Source organism: Xiphophorus maculatus, chromosome 5, assembly GCF_002775205.1.
Source record: "Xiphophorus maculatus strain JP 163 A chromosome 5, X_maculatus-5.0-male, whole genome shotgun sequence".
NCBI classification, from domain to species: domain Eukaryota; kingdom Metazoa; phylum Chordata; class Actinopteri; order Cyprinodontiformes; family Poeciliidae; genus Xiphophorus; species Xiphophorus maculatus.
The window spans coordinates 16,656,935-16,676,718 of NC_036447.1; the positions used below are offsets into that span (position 1 = coordinate 16,656,935).

General features: G+C 37.1%; 1 protein-coding gene across 1 annotated transcript; it reads left to right on the plus strand.

Annotated features, from left to right (window-relative positions):
* Positions 1–826: 826 nt before the first annotated feature.
* LOC102219903 (rho GDP-dissociation inhibitor 1-like) lies at positions 827–19,375 on the plus strand. The gene is made up of 6 exons (XM_005803034.2): positions 827–935; positions 7,263–7,451; positions 13,215–13,298; positions 14,884–14,960; positions 15,420–15,483; positions 17,769–19,375. Exons 2-6 carry the CDS (start codon positions 7,265–7,267, stop codon positions 17,966–17,968), a joined length of 612 nt encoding a protein of 203 aa, XP_005803091.1. The 5' UTR covers positions 827–935; positions 7,263–7,264; the 3' UTR covers positions 17,969–19,375.
* Positions 19,376–19,784: the final 409 nt, after the last annotated feature.

The window sequence follows — 19,784 nt, forward strand, 5'->3', positions numbered from 1 at the left end:
GTGTAAAGTCTGTGAAGGACTGGGGAACCATGTCATCTGCTGGTGTTGGCAGTGCCACAGACCCACTGCCTACATTACACAACACATTGTTGTAATTCATGCCAAACGAAACCTGATCAAGTGCTAAGTACCTCTATTGATGCTACTCATGACATTTCAGTAGCCTCCCGTTTTGCAAGTAGTTTTTATTGATCTGAATATTGTATTTATCTGAGAAGAAGACTTTTGGGTGCTCAGAAGTATCTATTTTCATTTTATTCAAATTATTTGAAATTATTTTACTCTATATATCAATTCCGTCTAACCCTGTTATTGTTTCATTACACCATTGTTCACGTTAACGCAGGAAGGAAAGACTGTTGAAAATGTGACTCCCAGCAAATGCACCCTAAAGAGCGCTGAACAATGGCATTTCTTGAAACAAAAAGTGAAATATCATCTAACTAATGTAAATTGTTTTGAAGAACATAAAAGGACAACTCATGAATTAAAAATAAGGCTTTACCACTGTAGGTGGATGCTTATTCAGCTATTTTACAAATATATACATCTGAAAAACATGACTAAAATGTAACATTTCTGTAATAAATATTAAACAAATATATAATTTTACTTATTTTCACTTGGAAAAGCAGAACATTTATGAAAAAATCTGTGCGATTTTAAATAACCCTAAATAAAATCCAGTGCAACCAATCGCCTTCTGCTGTCTAATGTGTAAATCTAGATGTGGCTGTTCTGTGAAGACGGCAGAGGTTTCTTACAGGTCTGCGCGCGCCGCAGTACGTCAGCCGCGTGCAGCGCGCGCGGCCCCGTGCCTGTAAACGGGGCGGCGCCTTTCCGTTGTTCGCCATACTTACTTACACAAGGGCTCAGAGCAACGAACGCACCTACTGCAGAGGCACCTGGAATCACTGCGGCTTTTTAACTTTAAGGTGAGTCCTCGCGGTGCAAAAGCCACCAGATAACATTGACCTGAATCTATTTCTGGTCCTCGCTCTGCTTTGAGTCGCTCTTGTCTTGACGCTGCTCGCGCTCTGACGGATGATAACTTGTCACGCTCGTGCTAGCTGCAAGGCACAGCTAGCTTGGCTGGATTGTTTCCCAGCCGCCTGTCTTTTCTCCTAGTCCCACCCTGCAAGAAAGGGCCGACGCCTAGAAAAGTTGAGCCTTATTTTGAAAATGTTTATTCATTCAATAATGTAACGTCGTTAGTTTTGAGAACCGCTCTACTGTCGCTGAAGTGTTGTGTAAAACGCAGCTTATACAACGGTTTTCCTGGGGAAAAAAACCCTCCCAATCCTGTTTGTTAGCTTGTAGCCTTCACATTCATGACATTTACACTTTTTTCAGAGGAGCAGTTTATATTAATCACTATAGTAGGAATGCATTTTCCTGTTTACATCCTCCACCTCTTCCACGAACTATTTTTTTAATATTATTACTACCTTAGAGCTACACACATGACCAAAATACAAATGAAATGTAACTTGCCATTGCACTGACGTCTTTATCAGGCTTGATTAAAATATATCTATAACCTTGTTTTAGGATCTTTCAGAAAAGTTTCACAGCTATAATTCTGTACCTATACTTTATAGGTACATCACTGAAGTGTTGATCTAATTTACCTTCTATATCTTAACGAGTCAATTAGCAGCTGAGCTGAGGATCAAACAATAATTGCTGTCATATTTTCAGCTATAAAGATTTAAAGTATTTCATCAAACCATCAATAGAGGAAATTATTTTAAATTTCAAAAGTGGTGTTGCCAATGATACTGTTTGTTTTTCCTAACATCTTCAATTAGTTTGTCATTACCACATTTATAATAACTAAGTATTTTCCATGGTAATAATGAATAAGAATGTTATATATAACAACCCATTCAGTAAAATAAGTGAAGTTGGACAAACAAAGAGGGACTCTACTGCTAATAGATCAGGTTTTATCTGAATTCATTTTGTAAGGGGATATGATTTTTAAGATGGCCAGCACCATCATAGAAGCTGATGATAATGCAATAAAGTGTTTTTTTTCCTGTATGCCATGCTGTCACTTAGGAAGAGCTGTATAACAACTTCTGGTGGTTTTTGCCTTTTTATGCATTGATCAGTATGAGATTCTCATGGTTTTGAAGTATTATGATGATGATCATTGTAAGTTTGTGATGTATTCACTTTTATTCAAAAGAGAAAAGGAGCAACTATTCCTTTTGCTTCATGATACTGTCTATATTATGTTTTATATAGCGTTTATTAATTGTGTGACATAAACTTTAGCAAAACAAATATAAACACCCATTTTATATTGGTATTATCTTTTGTGTGCTCTTTGAAAAGTTATCTTATCCTGTTCTTCTCTCTTTAAAGCTGATATTAGCTGATTGAATTTTGCCAACTGCAGATTTAAAACCATGTTGATTAAAAGTAATGGGACCCCTTTTGGTTTCCACATTATGTTCTTGTTTTCTTTCTAGACTGGATGTATTTCCAAATTGCTGAACTTGTTTTGTTTTGTAAGTACAAGGAAAGTATATTGCCTTCTCTGAGCAGTTGTGTGCTTCAAAATGTTTTGGATCAGGCAGCGTTGTATTGCGTTGATTCATTCAACTGGAAAACAATCTGCCCTTTTTGGTACCTCCTCTAGTGTCTCATTAAAAGTACTTTAAAATGTATGCAAAATATCAAGGAAATATTAGCAGTTTTGAATCTGTAGCAGAATGCTTTGATGCCTTTTGATGTGCCTTTTTTCCTGTTTAATTTTATTTGACTATTTTGCCACTGCACCTTATAGCTAAGATTCGGGTAGAGACACAAGGAAACATTTTGCTCAGTAAGGTTGACATCTGCAGTTGCCAAACATGCCTTTCCCTTTCAAGCGTTTTCCACATTCCAGCAAAGATTCAGCTACAAAACTAATGATCAAATTGTCTTTACAACATGCTGCAAGTTACAAAATGCCTAAGAAAATTAATCTGAAATTATTTACCAAGTTTTGTTTTTCATGCACGGTGAGATGTTTTTGTTGTTTTGCCTGAACCATAAAATGATCACTCATAAAGTAGCTTAAAAACAAACCTATTTCCTCAGACGTGTTCAGACATTTGCACTGAACGGAAATTAATATAAGTGGAAACAGCAGCCATGAGAACTGTTACGAAAGACCAGCAAAAAAAAAAAGTGGAAGAATGTTTGGATGTTGGTTTTAAATTGTAACACAACAAACATAAAAGTAACAACAAAAATTATAAATTAATTGTAGTTTCTTGTTTTGGCAAGAGATCACACATAGATTATAGGGTTGCAACAATATGATCCTGCATACAGTCACAATCTGAAACAAATATTCCTCCTGAAATTAAAAAACATCCTCAACTAGACCAAATTCACACAAAATCAACAGATCCCCAAATTTTTTCTGATTTTACTGCAAATTTTTCTCAAAATTGGTCAAAAACATTGACTGCTGCCTCAGCCTTATATGGTGTCAAGTTATAGTCCGTGATCGACACATTGAGTTATAAAAGTCACATGTATCATCATACATTAGCGTAAATATTGTAACAATTTTTTACAAATGTCTCCAAATTAGCATCACAAAATATGTGAGTTTGATTACAAAAAACACAAAAACAATCTCAAAATCTTGTGGGGACTTTGATATTCATTAATATTTTAACAGTTTAATGCCACAACCGGCCGTTTAAGTACATTCAGATTTTTGATGTGGCCCAAAATGAAACTGACTTTGACACCCTTGCTTTAATGGAAGTTTGAGTGGAAAAAAATCCCAGCTTGAATCTGCTAACCCCAGCTGTGACTGCTAACTTTTAGGGTTAGCAGACACAGTCATTTAGTTAATTGTGTTAAATCACAACTCGTATCAGAATATAATTTTTCAAAATAAATATAAACAATATCCAAATTTCCCAAGGGCCATAATTTTACAAATTGTTTAAGGGATTTATGAGAAGCATTAAAGTAGCTACAGCTCATAATGGTGTAATGTAATCAGAAGTGGCACCAAATCATGTATCAACACAGGCAGCATAGGAGAGCCAGGATATAGTGGTGAAGAATCCCAAAGTTTGGTTTATAGGAACTTCTGCTGCACCAGTTTATAAAGACCCAGCATCATTCACTCTCCCTTTGTGTAAAGTTTCCTGTCTTATTCAGTGGCTGGCCTGATTGTTTCCACACAGAGCTGGGTGTGGTGATTTTCTCTCATAGGATTACTGTGAATCCTTTGAATCTCATGTTAGCACTTTGTGTGTTACTTCAGTACAAGTGAACAATTTGACAGGATGGGTAAGAAATTAAGCTATTTTGAGAATGTATCTATAAAGGCATAAGTCAACATTGGTCATTATCTCACAACTACTGGAGACATGGGGCTCTTCAATTAGCCTTTTCTATGGAAGAGAGAACTGAACTTAGTCATCAGTTACATAATTTATTTACTCTGAGGGCCTCTTCTTTACCAGCTTCTCATTTGGTAATTTATATATAGCGTTGGTCTAAATTTAGTCTCTTGCAGATTTGATTTATTATTTGTGATGACTTTAATATCAAATGATTTTTTTCAATACAATGTTTCCAGTCAATTATTCCATTCTCTGCACAGGTGACTGTAAATGACTGTAGAAAAATGTATGAGGCTGCTCTAGTTTTGTATAAAGTTGCATTAAAATTTTACTCCTAACAATATCCACAAATCCAGAGAGATGCTCGAAGATGTACATAGATCTTTTATTTTTATCACAAAGAAAATGTGGGAAAAAAACCTCTTGACTTTTTTCTGGTAGAAGACCAAATGTATCTAGGTTTTGTGGAAAATTGAAGGGGGATATATGAGGCAATTTTTTTGCAAGGAGGGCAGCTTGTTTAGCCCTAGAGCTTCTCACGCTATATGCTGCTGGTACCGTGGCTTCGACATTCCTGTCATGACTGTTTGAGCAGATCAGATAGGAGACCAGGACAGAGGTATGCACAGAGATTCACACTTTACTGGGATGAAGAATCATAGTGATCATATGTCTAGGGATTTATGACATATGATCATAAATCCCTAGACATATGATTTATGTCTAGGGATATAACTATATCCCTAGACATCATTATAGGATGATCCTTATTATCGTCCTTACATTATAGGATGATCCTTATTGTCATCCTATAATGTAAGGATGAAACATCAGACTCTCTATGCAATCAGGCTGAAGTTTGGTAATAAGGTAACTTCTCTGGTCCCCTCATACAGAAGTCCTCTAAATGCTGCATGGGGTCTTGAAGTCAAGCAATGATCTAGGGTGACTGTACAAAGAGAAATGATCAAGATCCCTCAGTGTGCATGCACCAAGTTTGTGAAATATTATCTGAGAAGACTAAATCCGATCATTTTGTCAAACTGGCTCTGTACAAAGCATTAACAGCAGTGGATTCATTCACTAAAACATGTGCGCAAATACGTTCTTCACTGTGTTCAATGAAGAAGATTCATTTATTTGAAGGTTATTTAAACAAATTTAAATTCTAATAAGCGAGACCAGCACTGTACATAAAAACATTAGTGGTGTACTGTAGGATGGAGATGAGAGCAATATCTTGAAAAATTAAATATAAGCTTGTTGAACTGTAACAAACTTGTGTCCTTGAAATGTCTGAAACTTGTTTCCACCCATTGTTAAATCAATTTTAGTTTGGAGCTCTATGCAGTGTGTACAAATGTCCCATTGTGCCTGACCAGCTATTCAACATTCAAGGATCTACGGTTTATCTGTGACTGAAAAAAATGGCTCTAATAATTGGGCTGCAGCCAATTACTTTCACTGTTTTTAACCTAATAAAAACTTGAGCTTTCTAAATAATTTAACTAAAATCTGGAGGGTGCTCTGAGAATCTCCTCACTATTCCATAAATTGATAATATTATACTCTTGCAGTGTAGAGAGACAGAAAATAAAATATATATTTTTAAAAATTTTAAGAAATCAGTCACATCTTTAAAACAATTGGTGTCATTTCAAATGTTTTATTGATATTCCAAGTCCTTAAAGAGACAAACATGTCACTTTGGACTTTCCTGGCTGGATATGTGTTAACAAAGATAATGTTTAATGTGAGTGTGTTGTAATCATTTAACGGTTATTAATTGCTCGTCTCCGAAATCCCTGTGGGATAATTTAAGTAATATATTTATCTTGGTTCTGTGCTGGTCTATGGGGTAATTTCATGACTTTACCCAAATGTCTCTGCACAGCTTTAACCTGTAAATTCTCCAAAAGGAGCCCCATCATTCAGTTTACTGCTCTGTTTTCCTCATCGGACTGCTTTAGCTATAGAGTAGCTACACCAAATTTTTTTAAAACATCATCCTGCGCTAAGACAGTAATTCACAAGAATCGACACAAATCCTAGAGATTTAAAATATTTAGACTGCATAACTTCAGTCTCCCAACATGTCTGTGGGGCTGTTGCAGGCTGTGTGTGGGATGGTTGTAGTGTGAATGTCAAGACTCTTGGAGTAAACAGAGCTCTTCCTGCCTTTGTTACTTACTCTGCTCTTGCAAAGGAAATTATTCCAGTGTTAACCTCCTAAGCTCTTCCATGGGGAAGCGCAGAAGGACTATTATTTGCTTTCATAATAGCCAGCTGTTCTGGCTGCATTGGAGACTTTATTACTGATGTTATGTGTCTTTATGAGGACAAAATAAATGTTCTTAATATTCTTAATTCAAAGAAATTTCCTGGACTGCAGCCCATATTTTATATTTTATAAAAAATAACTCCAATATAAATATTACTTAATGTAGGAAATGTAATGAGTGCAAGATGCTGTCTTTTTTTTAACATCCCTGTTGGCTCAAGTTTGTCATTCCAGGGCATGTCAGTCGTTTTCCCATGACCTAGACTTCGCCATATCCTGGTGGAGAGGCTTTCTGTCATGTGATCCATGACACCTAATTCAATTCATGACTCATTTTGATGACGTTACTTCAGCGCAGGTTTCAGATAGCAGAGCTGGGGCAGCAGCACCAAGATAAATGAGGCTTTTTGTACAACCTGACAGCAGCACACCAGATGCATTGCAGTACAGAATACAAAACCTCTTCAATCAGGATTTGAAATTAGGGTGGTTAAATGTATCTATAGGTGTTTATCTTTGTTTTGGTTATTTCTTTGCACCTCTGTTTTCTTTTACATTCCTAAATTCTCAGCTTGCTTTGCTGCTGTTCTGATGTATGTTATTAATTTCTCCAGACATGGCTGAGGATGAGGTGACCCCAGAGCAGCTAGCAGCCATTGCCGCCGAAAATGAGGAGCCAGAGCCAGTAAACTATAAACCACCAGCGCAGAAGTCTGTGAAAGAGATCCAGGAGCTGGATAAAGATGACGAAAGTCTACGCAAATACAAAGAAGCCCTGCTTGGCCCCGGGATCACTGAAATTGGTATGTCGGAGTATGATTATGTGCCTGATTGGGGGAGGAGGTGCTGCTGCTGTTGAAATTGTTTCTAGAGTTTCATGGTTTAAGAAGCTTAAATCTTAAATCCCTTCTGGTGTTAAAAATTGTTATTGCTGTAGGATTGTGTTGGAAATGAGGCTAATTATTTGAGATATAGACATTAACAGCTGATGTTTTTTTTTGTAAGCTGTAAAAAACTGACGAACTAAAAAATATTCTGCTGCAAGTTTAGTGTTTTATAGAAAATGTTTTTTGCTCTAAGAATTGAGGGATCTGTAGGTAAACCAAATGTAATGCCATGACATGTGTTTTTACAAACCGTCTTTAAATGGACCATGAGCGCACACAGTGTCTGTTTTACGTCTGTGTGGATCAGCGAGGGGAGATGTGCTGCTGAGCAGAGCAGCACGCCGGTGTGCGTTAGTCATGGCAGCAAACCAGCCAAAGTCAAAAAACTGGCCATTTTTTTCAAAATTAACTGAGTAAATTGAGTTGAACTGCTGGATTCAGATAATGTTAGCTAAATGATGACAAACTCATCCAGAGCAATACATCACATTAAGCTCATTAACAAGAATACTAATGTTGTTGTTATCTATGCTAAGAGATGGGAAGTAATTTTATAGAAATTTTATAGAAAAAGAGCTTTACGGAGTAGCTTTACTGCACTGTACTTTTTGCTTTAACTTGATTCTTATGAATTGTTTCTATTCTTACTTGAGTGAAATTTCTTTATACTCTTTTCAATACAAGTAACTTCAACAAATAAAGAACAAACTCATTTTAACCATAAATGTATGAGATACAGAAACACCTACATACTTGTTTCTATACCAGCTTTGTTGTTCTAATGTTATTTTCTGTCTGAGGAGCCTGTTGGGTCATTTGGACATTAATAAGATATAATAAACACTACATATTGACACTGGAAGTACTTTACTCTGTTCTAATATAAACATTACCTACTGTATGTATTATATTAGATTTATGTAAAATTTAATAGTAGAAAAAAGAAAGATTTGCGAAAGGCCTGAATGTCTTTGGTATATATTTTTTGGTCATTTTTAAAAATGTAGTCTTTAAAATGCCATAATTGGCACATGATTTTATATTTTATCTTTTTGACATTATTTTTAAAATATGAAATCAGATTTTATGATCACTTATGTAGCCTTTAGTTTAATCAAGCACTTTTTTGTTTTACTCTGGAGTACTTTCTTGGAACGCTACTGTTTGAGTAAAAGTAAGTTGAAGTAGTGCAATTTTTGGCTTCTCTACCCACTTCTGCCAATGCTGGTTATTCAATGCCATGAATAAAATCAATAACCTTTACATTTTTGTGCAGACGTTTTGGTAACTATTGCTTTTCACATATTTAAAATAAATCTTTATTGTCATAATAGAGCAGAGAGTCAGGGAGGAGACATTAGACCAGAGGCCAGCAGCAGGGACGATGATGCAGGGTCTTCTCAGGTAAGATTGTAACTTACTGAGAAAAAGAGAGATCTGTTGCAGGAGGAAACCAGGCAGGTATCAGAACAGGGTTTCTATAGATATTTCAGAATCATCCTCATTCACACCAAAATATTCTTGCCTGTATAGCTAGCATACTATTTCTCTTAAAGTTTATTTCTCACACCTCTTTGTCTGATCTTTGCATTTAAACTAAACAGACTTCAAATATTGGAGACTTTAGTATCTTAGATTTTTGCAACGTACAAAGCTAAAGTTTATGCTACTCTAGGAATAATTACTCATCATTGTTTGGTAACTCATTCACACCTTACATGTCATTGTATATATTGATAAAAAAACATGGTTATTTTATTTTACACAAAGGTTTATGGATTTATATTAAATATAAAGCTAAATTACTGGACCCATAAAAATAAGCTGTAGCCTCCAAACTAAATTCCTCTGGATCTGGGTCTCTGTTTCCTAATGTCATTACCCAATAGCACCCCATAACCTACTCAAGAATTACAACAAATAAAACCATATGACCGATGACTGGTTAGAGTTTGTATGATGAGAACCATGTGTTGTACAAAATGCAACTAAAATGGGAAGCATATCCTCAAATATTAATTTGATGCATACTCGTTCAATATATGGCCTTATTAGTGAATTTCTGCATTAACTGCATCAAGAATTTTGTTTCTGGTAGAAAATGAGGCAGAGATCTACCACATGATAATAAAACAAAATGAAATTAATTGCAATGTTTTTATCTGCATTTAAGTAAAAAATGTAAACTATTAGAACTTTTTCAATAATCATTTACTAATCTTCATTTGCATTAAAGCAAACTGCTGGCCAGCTTTTGCCTGCTTCCAGTGGTATTTCAACTATTTTTGGTGATGAACTTCTTTGAGGTTCCAATGTTTAATTTCAGTCACCCAGACTAAAACTCCTTCCACATAATCTCTATCAGTGAAGTTGAGCTTCTCTAAAATAAATTTACTTTCAGTCAGAAGAACCATGTTGGTCAAATTAAAGGGTTAAGTCTGCTTGGAGTATGTATAATTTTGAACTAAACAGTGTTCATTATGTTATAAGTTCTTAAACGAGACAGCAAAACATATCCTATGTTGTTATGAACACACACTCACTGCTGGCTGACTTTATGTTGGATCAGTGATGTGATCAGCTTGGTCTTCATGTTTTTCCAGCACTGTGATCCAGTATCCATCGGATTGAACCATGAATCCATTTGTTTCTAATTATTTTTGCTACACTGCAACCAAGAAACTAAAGTCTAATTACCAAAGAGAGTGCCTGAACTACAGCAGAAGTGTCCCAGTTTCAGCTCCCTGGAGCTCACATATTTAAACAGCTGCAGGATGCAGGACTCGCATCATGCGCAGGCCTCCTGCAATGCTGCAGCAACTGGACTAATAAATACTTCAAGAGTTCCAGAATAGCTTTAAAGAACTTAGAAATATTTACAGTAATATTTGGGATCGCTGTAATCTCAACGTATGTTAAGGGTATATTAGCATGTTGGACATTAGTTCAATCATTTTCACTACAGCAAATGTCTGAACTGCTGGATACCACCAACTATACATTTCTCAGATTGGTGGGAATGTGTGTAAATAGCCTCACTCCTTGCCTCCAGACTGACCCACTGTGGGCCGGATGACTACAGATCCTCATATCTGATGGTTGTGTATCCCAATAGTTGTCAGCTCTGGTGCTCTAGAGCCACTGTCTTATATGTTTTAGGTATTTCCCTGCTGCACACACATGAGTTAATTACATGGGTGATTAACAGGTTTCTGCAGCATTGTTGGCATACTGGAGACGTAATGAAATTATTTGATTTAGATGGATTGGGGATAGTGGACCCTCTAGAGAGTCATGGTTTAGAAATACTCATCCAGCTGATGTCTGTACTGCAGTTTGTGATTGATGTTTTAGGACACTGCATCTGTGTAATGCTGTATAATAAAGGTTGCTTGAAGAATCAAATTTGCATCTGTCTGTAAAGTTTGAGCTCTTAGCCTTTGGTTAGCAATGACCTGAAACTAAACTTGTAAGGAAGAAGACAAAATTTGTGGTTCTTGTCATGTGAGGTTAAAAAATGACACTAAAATGTTTTTTTTTGTTCAGCCACACACAAACAGTTTAATGATGTCCACTAACTATTTGTAGCTGTAGCAGCTTCCACTCATCTGGGAAGGCTTTCTAAAAGGTTTAGGAGTAAGTTTATGGGGATGAGCATTCTCCTCATGACATAGAAAAACACTCTCTTCAGTCAGAGGCTTCTTCAAAGTAGTAATACAGACTGCTACAGGAGATCTTTCCTGCCCACAGCTATCACAATATACAATAACTCTTTAAACGAATTATAACAACATTTAATTTCCCTTTGGGATCAACAAAGTATTTTTGAATTTGAATGTTTGACCATCTGAGAGTAAGAATTCAGACACTGATACTGGACAAGAACTATGTTGTATAATTTACGAGAGCATGGTTCTGTTATGTTGGGACTCTATGGAGACCAGTAAACTTCTTCTGCACCAAACTCTATTATCCATGTCTTTATATATGCTGCATTGTGCACAGTCACGTTGGAACAGGAAGGGACTGTCTAACACAAGTTGGGAGCATGGAACTTTCCACAACATTTAGCTTGTAAGCTGAAGCTTTACAAATTCCTTTTATGATCAGTAAGGAGCCAAGCCTAACTTCCCTCAGCACTGACATGTAAACCTATCATAATGCAGTCAGAGATACTGATACTAAAAGAGAGCATTTCTGCCAGTCTCAAAGTTGTGTGTTGAATTACCAAAGTGGCCTAATTCATCCCTCCAGAGAACATATCTGAGTTACTGTAAAGTCCCATAGTGGTGCACTTTACACCATTGCTTCTGACACTATGCATTATAATTGGTGATGTGACACTTGGACACTCAGCCATGGAAACCAGTTAAATTCTTCCCATTCACTGTTCTTGAGCTGATCTGAAGGCCACATGAAGTTTGAAAATCTGGACCAGAAGCACTGAGCCTCTTCATAACTGGTTTTACATCATGGCTACCATCTTGTGACGGTGTTGCTGCCTTCACCCATCACTTTGACTTTGCCAACAATACAAATAAGACTTGAATATGGAATATTTACTAGATAAGACGTTTTATGACTGAACTGCTTGTACAGGGGGCTTCCTGTCATGATACCATGCTGGAATTCATTCAGCTCCTGAGCGACTCAATCTTTAATGCTGGATTTTATGTTCATGTGGGCAGAAATGTTCAGAAACCCTAAAATCAGTGATTTGGTTTGCAGTATTTAAAGATAGACAGTCCTTTAAAAAATGTGAGTGCAGTCTAATTATTCTGTTGCTCATTAAGGAAAAGTCACACAATAGTCAAATGTGACTAATATCTCACTTTTTCACTGCATGCCGAATTCAAATTTTTTCTACAAAAAAAGGTCTTATTTATGCCACTTTAATATCTGGAACTAAATCAGATATCCAATAGTTTTCAAAGCATCTGAATGGTCATGTCACAGTTTTTCTGACTTTTTCTGTTAATTTGAGACTTGCGCCAGAAGAATCAAGATACAGTAAACTTAGACGCAAATAATGTTTAAAAATTATAATTTTGGGAAATTATGAAGGAAGTCTTTGTCAGTGAAGCTCATTACATCATAATCCCACCACTCCTGGTTCAACTATGGATCCAAACAGACTTCTGTACACAAGTTGGAGTCAGTGCTCCACAAAATACCATTTCTATTAGTTGGGCATTCTTTTTATTAGCGTCTTCATCTTATGATCATGTAGCAGTATTGCCATCTCCCATTGTTGAATAACTGCAATATTGATACATAGGGTGCGACATTCATCATTGCTGCCATATGACATTCTTCTTCTGCGCATTGCTTTGGAGTCGTAAACCGTTCACACAGAAGTCTGATTGCGAAAGCAGAAAAAAAAATCACATTTCAGAAAAACATCTGAATCAAGCATCAAGACCTGCTTTGTGACTGTAGCCTAACTGAAGTTGTTCCTGTTGTGGGAAGCTGATATTTTAAACCACAGCTTTGCCACATATCTTGAACTGGGAAAAGTTGATTATAAATTCTACTTTGGGCTTTGATGGGATGTTATTTCTAACATGGTATGTTCCAACAAAGCAATCACCAACCGTTGTTTGCATCCTTTGGAAAAGGACTCTGTTGTCAGGGTATTAATCTAAATATAGATTTTGTTTGTTTTTTAATCCCATCCAGATCCAAATGCTCCTAATGTCCAGGTGACCCGAATGTCTCTCATTTGTGAAAGTGCACCAAATCCCCTGGTGCTGGACCTGCAAGGTAAGCCCATTTTTTCATCCAGTTTGCACAATATTTTCCTATATTTATGGTCTTTTTTTATTGGGGTCAAAATATCTCTAGAAAACCACAAGAGGTCTGAATGCAGCCAAATGTTTTTAAGCTAATCTCATGTGTAACAACAAAAATAAACAGAGCCTTACTTTCCTCACACCACCACACATCTCCTTATCCTTTGTCAAACCTGGAAGTGCTTATAAACGTGTTTTACACAGTTGAAGTCATTTTACTCCCAGTGGAAAATCTCCAGCTGGCCATGATTTGAGTCGGTGCAGAACATTCTGTCCCGTGTCTGCTGTGTGTTCCCTCTCATCACTGCAGCTTTTTGAAACTTCTCATCCAATTATGACAGCCTGCTCTGTAGATGCAATGGAGACGATACTGAGTTGGTGTCACATTTTTAATATTTCCACTGAATCTGAGAGCCAACAAGAGTAGTTCTGGTGTGCTTAGCTGAAGTAGTGAACTGTTGGATATATTTACATTTGATACGCTGAACAATGTGTGAATAATTTACTTTACCTCCTCTTTACAAAGTGTTGTCTTAAAGAAAAGTTTGTATGCATTAATTAGTAGAGGTGTCTTATTTATATAGACACAGTCCGAATCTGCTGACGAGTCATTGATTATGATGAGTTCAAGCAGACTTCGTACTTGAACAGAATAAAAATAAAATAATAGGATATGGAGAAGCTATATAGCACGGGATTTGGGTCAGGGATGCTGGACATGGGGTCACCACACAAGGGACGCCCCGTTCATTTTTAGACTCCTCTAGTTTAGGACTTGGAAGATGATCAATGCACGTAAACTACTGTGTTTGTATGCATGTTCTTTCACTTAAACAAATAAATTACGTTTAAGTGTCCAGAATAATAAAAAAAAACCAGGGCCCAGAGTCTATATAAAATTCATATTTATTTGTACGCCTGCACCAAAATATGGATTTAAATGAGGTGGGTGTGAGGAATAGGCTCTGCAGAAACCTAAAAATAAAACTAAGTTATCGTTTGTAGTTTCTCTGCTGAGTTGTCCTACTTGCAGTGCTGTAAGCTCTTCTGAAGAGACAGACTTTCTTGCAATGTATTTTAAGCAATCTTAAGGATTTCCTTATAGATTGTAATGATGTGGGGAAAAAAAGTCTTTGTTCTAAATTGTGATGGCATTTGAACAACTTTACACAAAAAAAATAAAAACCAGATAATTATGCTAAAATTTTCAGATCACAAAACAATTCAAATTTGTTTAGTGTAGAAAATAACTTAATACTTTTTTCCCCAGAAAAAAAACTTTGATCTTTAAAACTGAAACCTTAAGGGTGCTACAAAGTCAGAAAATACATTGTTTTATATATTGAGAACTGATGTTAATTGTGGCATTCATAAAGAAATGAAAAAAAAAAAAGTTTTGCTGCAAATTTCAGAACCGGCAGCATATTGGCACTAAGTATGGCAGATGTTTTTTTTGTTTTTTTTTTTAATGAAATGAGGGAGAAACTAATTTGAGTGGGACTCTTGATTTTTGATTTCTGTCCTCAATTCTCATGACGGTCCAACTTTCCTTACAGGAGACCTAGAAGCCTTTAAGAAGCAGGCCTTCGTGCTAAAGGAGGGAGTAGAATACAAAATAAAAATCAGCTTTAAGGTAAGAGCTCATGTCAGTCTCTTTTAGTAGTTATCTTTTTCTTCAAATATAGATATACATGGTTATATAGTAGTTATAGCACAGATTCAGTGTGACTGTAATATCCCTGAAATTGTAGAGTAATTCCTCAAAGACACTGACTCCACTTTGTGTTGTTCTTGTGTTGGGATATCACCATGTCAGTTACCATGGTGATATCCCCCAGCAGGTTTTAGTTTGCGTTTTGAGGAGAAATGGTGATAACTCATTTTACTGCCAGGCCCAATAATTTAGTTTTCCATCCATATTTTTTATCCATTGCAGCTCATTTCAGGTCTGCTAAACTCAAAGAATTCACTTTGCAGAAGAGAAAAAAACCCCCCAAATTACTAATTTTATTCAACTCTTGTTATGAAACAATAAATACTAATTTGTAAGATTTGTCTCTGCTAATATCTCAGATGATGTCTGTATTCTCAGGTGAACAAGGAGATTGTTTCAGGCCTGAAGTACGTGCAGCAGACATTCAGGAAAGGAATGAAAAGTGAGTCAGCAGCTTCTCCTGATGTCTTTTGAACCGCTTGTCCACAGACATTACTCTGCTGTCTCTGAAGCTCAGCAGGCTCTGTCCAAAACCAAACGGTAGTGACGACTCCCTGCAGCCAAATTCCTCACAGAGGCTCATCTGGAGATCCACTCCACTTCAAAGGCCGTTTGGCTTTGCATCACCTGCCGCTAAACTAACGCTGTAAACAGCTGTCAGTTGGTTGTCAAATGTTTATATTGTTACATTTCCTCCAAAGCATCCAGACTGAAAAAAAAGTAAAATCCTTAAAGTAACTGCTTGGTTTGTCTCTATTTTATTCTGCTTTTAAGAGACATAATTAAGGGTGAGTATTTACACTTATGCTAATGAAAAATGTCAAAACTGTGATAAATGTCTCTGCTGTTAATCAAAAATCTTAGGCTACAATATGCACTCTATAGTCAAGCTGTATTTTTTTAGTTAATTATTTCTTAGGAATATATTTTGATCCAGCTCAATCTTCTGTAAATGTTATTTTTTACTAATTTGCTTCCTAAAATGACCAGGTTGTATTGCGAGTTTTTCCACAATATTAAAAAGATGTAAAATGTATTTTTCCAGGATGGAAAAGTATCAAAATTAGTTTCTCCACACCTCCTATACTGTCTTTGTCCACATGATAAAAATCTGAATTAATAGAAACTGTTCCAACAACTTAGCTGATGGTTTTTACTTCAAATATTCATAGTTGTCCGTCTGTCCAGCCATTTACACATCCATCCTGTTTATTAATTTAATATAATCTTTCACGTTCATATTTGCCCATCAAACTGGTCTTTCTCTGTCCAACATCCAACCTGTCTCAAACGGTCCATTCCTTTAATAAACAATTCATTCAATCCCCCTTCATCCATTTATTATCTAACCAATATTTTTTCTTCCATCCAGCAAATCATCCATTTGTTGTCTTTGTCATATCTGCTGGCATGTCATCCGTCCATTCTGTCCTCTCTGTCAAATCTTTGCAAACTCTGTACTTAAAACCTGAGCTCAGAAACCGACTGGGAGCTCTGGAACTGAAGTCTTAAAACTTTTGGCATTTTGACTTGGAAAATTTGAGGGAACCCTGTTTAAAATAAAACACAGATGCAAGATAATTTATGCCAGTAGGTGGCATGGTTTTACCGTTTAATGGTAGATGTGACATAAAACCTTAGTTCTTTTTCTGTTTAATAGAACGACGGACGTTTAAGAGAATTTCTGATGATCACAGCTTTCCTGAAAACCAGTAAGACAGTTTTTGTGAAGTTTTAGGTTTGATTTAGATGCAATGCTGTACTGATGGTCACCATGGAAACCTGAACTGGACAGCAGCTGGGCATTTGGAAGTGATTTTTTTTCACATCTCTTTACTGTTAACACGTACTTTAACAGATTCAGCAATGATTAAATGGACAGGAAGTTCTCACACTGCCGATTAGACTTTTTTGGGAAACAGATTTCCCACAGAGCTCAAAAAGATGTTCCAATTTACAGAACATAAAAGTCAGACTTAATAAAAATAAATAAAGTGAGCCTATGACAGATAAAACATATGAAGCAATATCAACCAGTAATATATTAATGACCAGCAAAGTAATGGGCTTGGTCATTTAAAGTGTAGTAAAGATGATAACATAACTAGCCAATAGAGTAATAGTTTTCAAGTCAATAACCTAATGATGTTTTATACAACAGACTTGTTTCAAATGTGGCCTTTATATGGAGGCTAGGTCATTTACTAAGTTTATTTTTGATTAACAAAATGCAAAAAAGTTTACCTGTAAGTGAACATTTAATTGGTGTTCACTTACAGACTGCTACATTCACAGGTTCTCATTTAATTAAAAAATTATGACCTATGCAAAGCTGCATTCAGATGTTATCCTCTTGGAATTGTCTGTTGCCCATCAACGTTTTGTTTTTAAATTGAATATGTTGCAGAAATTCTTATGTTTTTGTTTTAGACATAGCTTCATTATTCAGTTTTGAACTAATCTTGAATGAACTCATTACCTTAAAGATAAACTAGACATAATTTTGTTGACATAATAAAACTTACAATGGGCTTAAAATCGCTTTATCAGAAGACAAGACTATAGAACTTGGATCTCTTTGCAGATTGAGATTTCTTTATCTCTAGATATTGAACAAAATCAAACTAAGAGCAACAAACAGCGACAAACGATGAAACACAGAGTTAGTTGTGTCGCAGCCCTACCATGAAGACAAACTGGCTAAACCATTTTCTGTTTTCTTGACAGTCGATAAGTCAGACTACATGGTGGGCAGCTACGGCCCACGCCCGAATGAATACGACTTCCTGACCACGATGGAGGAGGCTCCTAAAGGCATGTTGGCCCGCGGCAACTACGTCATCAAATCCAAGTTTACCGACGACGACAAGCATGACCACCTGTCCTGGGAGTGGAACCTCAACATCAAGAAAGACTGGAACGATTAAAAGAGGCCTTTGTGTTTGGGGTGGAGGGTTGTTCCCCTCACCCCACCCCTCCTCTATCCCTCCTCCCATCCTCATCCTGTTGTCCACCATTTCTGCCTTCTTTGTTGTTACTTTGCATTTCATGCTCTCATGCCTTAGTTGTGGCCTGACTGTCTTAAGCTCGCCCTCCACCCCTTCCTCCCTCCGTCCATTTCATCACTACCTGCACGGCGGCTCATTGGTTGCTCACGACCCTCCTCTGTTCACAGACCTGCTATGTAGCACCAAGCCTCCTCACACCCAGCTTCGATCCTCCTGGTTTTAGCTGCTTGAAGAGATTAACCCCTCCCCCCGCCAGAATGGTGTCTTCCTCTTTCAGTATGAAGTACATGTGGACAAGCAACTGTACAATCAACTTTTGTTTGCCCTTTTTTTATATCTAATTGTATCAATGGTTGTGTAATGTGACTGTATTCACATGTTAATCAGCTGTTGTATTCATAGCTAACCCCACCGCATCCGCTCTGCCCTTCCGTCCCACACACTACCATTCCTTCACTTGGTGTCTTTTGATACAAGAACCGATACCTGCCTTGTAACAGTTCGATCGGAGCTGCTCCGTAGCACCTTCACTAAATGTATTCACCCCCCCACCCTCCATCCAGGAGGGTGGGGCCAAAGTCAATAAGGGAGTGTCGAGTAGAAAAGTAGCTGCCTTATGTCTAAACTTATCAACGTGTCTTCAGTGTACGAGCAGCTTCCTCCTATCAGTTGGTCTGTTCCCGAAAGGCTTTGTTTCATCACCGTTTGTCGCCCTGCTGTAGTGGAGATTGTTACCTGCACAAGCCCACCGTCCCCCCCACCAATCTGAATTAATTCCTGCTCTCCGGAGTTGACTGAATGTTACGACTGAATTGGGGAAAAAAACGAACACAAAGTATTGGTAACCTTGCCTGACCCAGCCGTGAGGCCTTAGTACCAAACTACAGTCCTGTGGAGGAAAACTAACATTATGAAGCTGTTTTTGCTTATTGTTCCCTTTTTGCCTTATTGTACACCGTTCTCACTACATTGTTCATTTTGATTGTCAAGAGGAGGCGTGGAGGAGGCTGAGCCAGGCACCGCCTGCTGCTGCCGCCGCCGCCGCCGGAGACCTCGGCGGTGTCTGGGCTCAACCTGCTGACTGACCCACCCACAACATGAGATCAGGTGACACTAAACTAACCAATGTTAGATAAAATTAAACTTGTACTGTACCAGAACATCTGGATGTAAAACACTTTGTTCTCGTTGCTATGTTTATTTTCCTGCGCCATACATTCCTTCACATTGTACAGTTTCTATGAAAACGCTGGCATGCTGGTGGGGTGTATTATATCATCATTTGTGGTTGCTCTTATTGGTCAATAAAGATTTTGTTCAACTTGGCCTCTGATGCAGTGCTTTGCAGTGAAGTAGTGTTTCACCATCGAAGCTTTAGGAAGCAGTTTATCTTTGCGGAAATTATCTTTGGCACACCTGCAGACTTTGACAGAGTTTTTGGCACTGCTAAGTTGAATTGAAACAAATTTTAAGTTGGTGCCTCTTTCAAGTAAATCAGTTTTAAGTCTCCACAAGTTCCTGTTAGAGAACTGCTGCAAAGGGTGGCACGTTGGGGACACCAGGTCTCCATAGCAACAGTTTGGTAAATCTTTTAAACTAGCCTGTTTCTGTCCTACCAGCAGTCTTTAATTAACTTTACTGGATGCCTACATATTATATTATCCAGACTTTTTTATAGTGAAAGTCTTTGACTCTCACTATAAAAATATTAAAGATTACAAATATTCGGTGGATG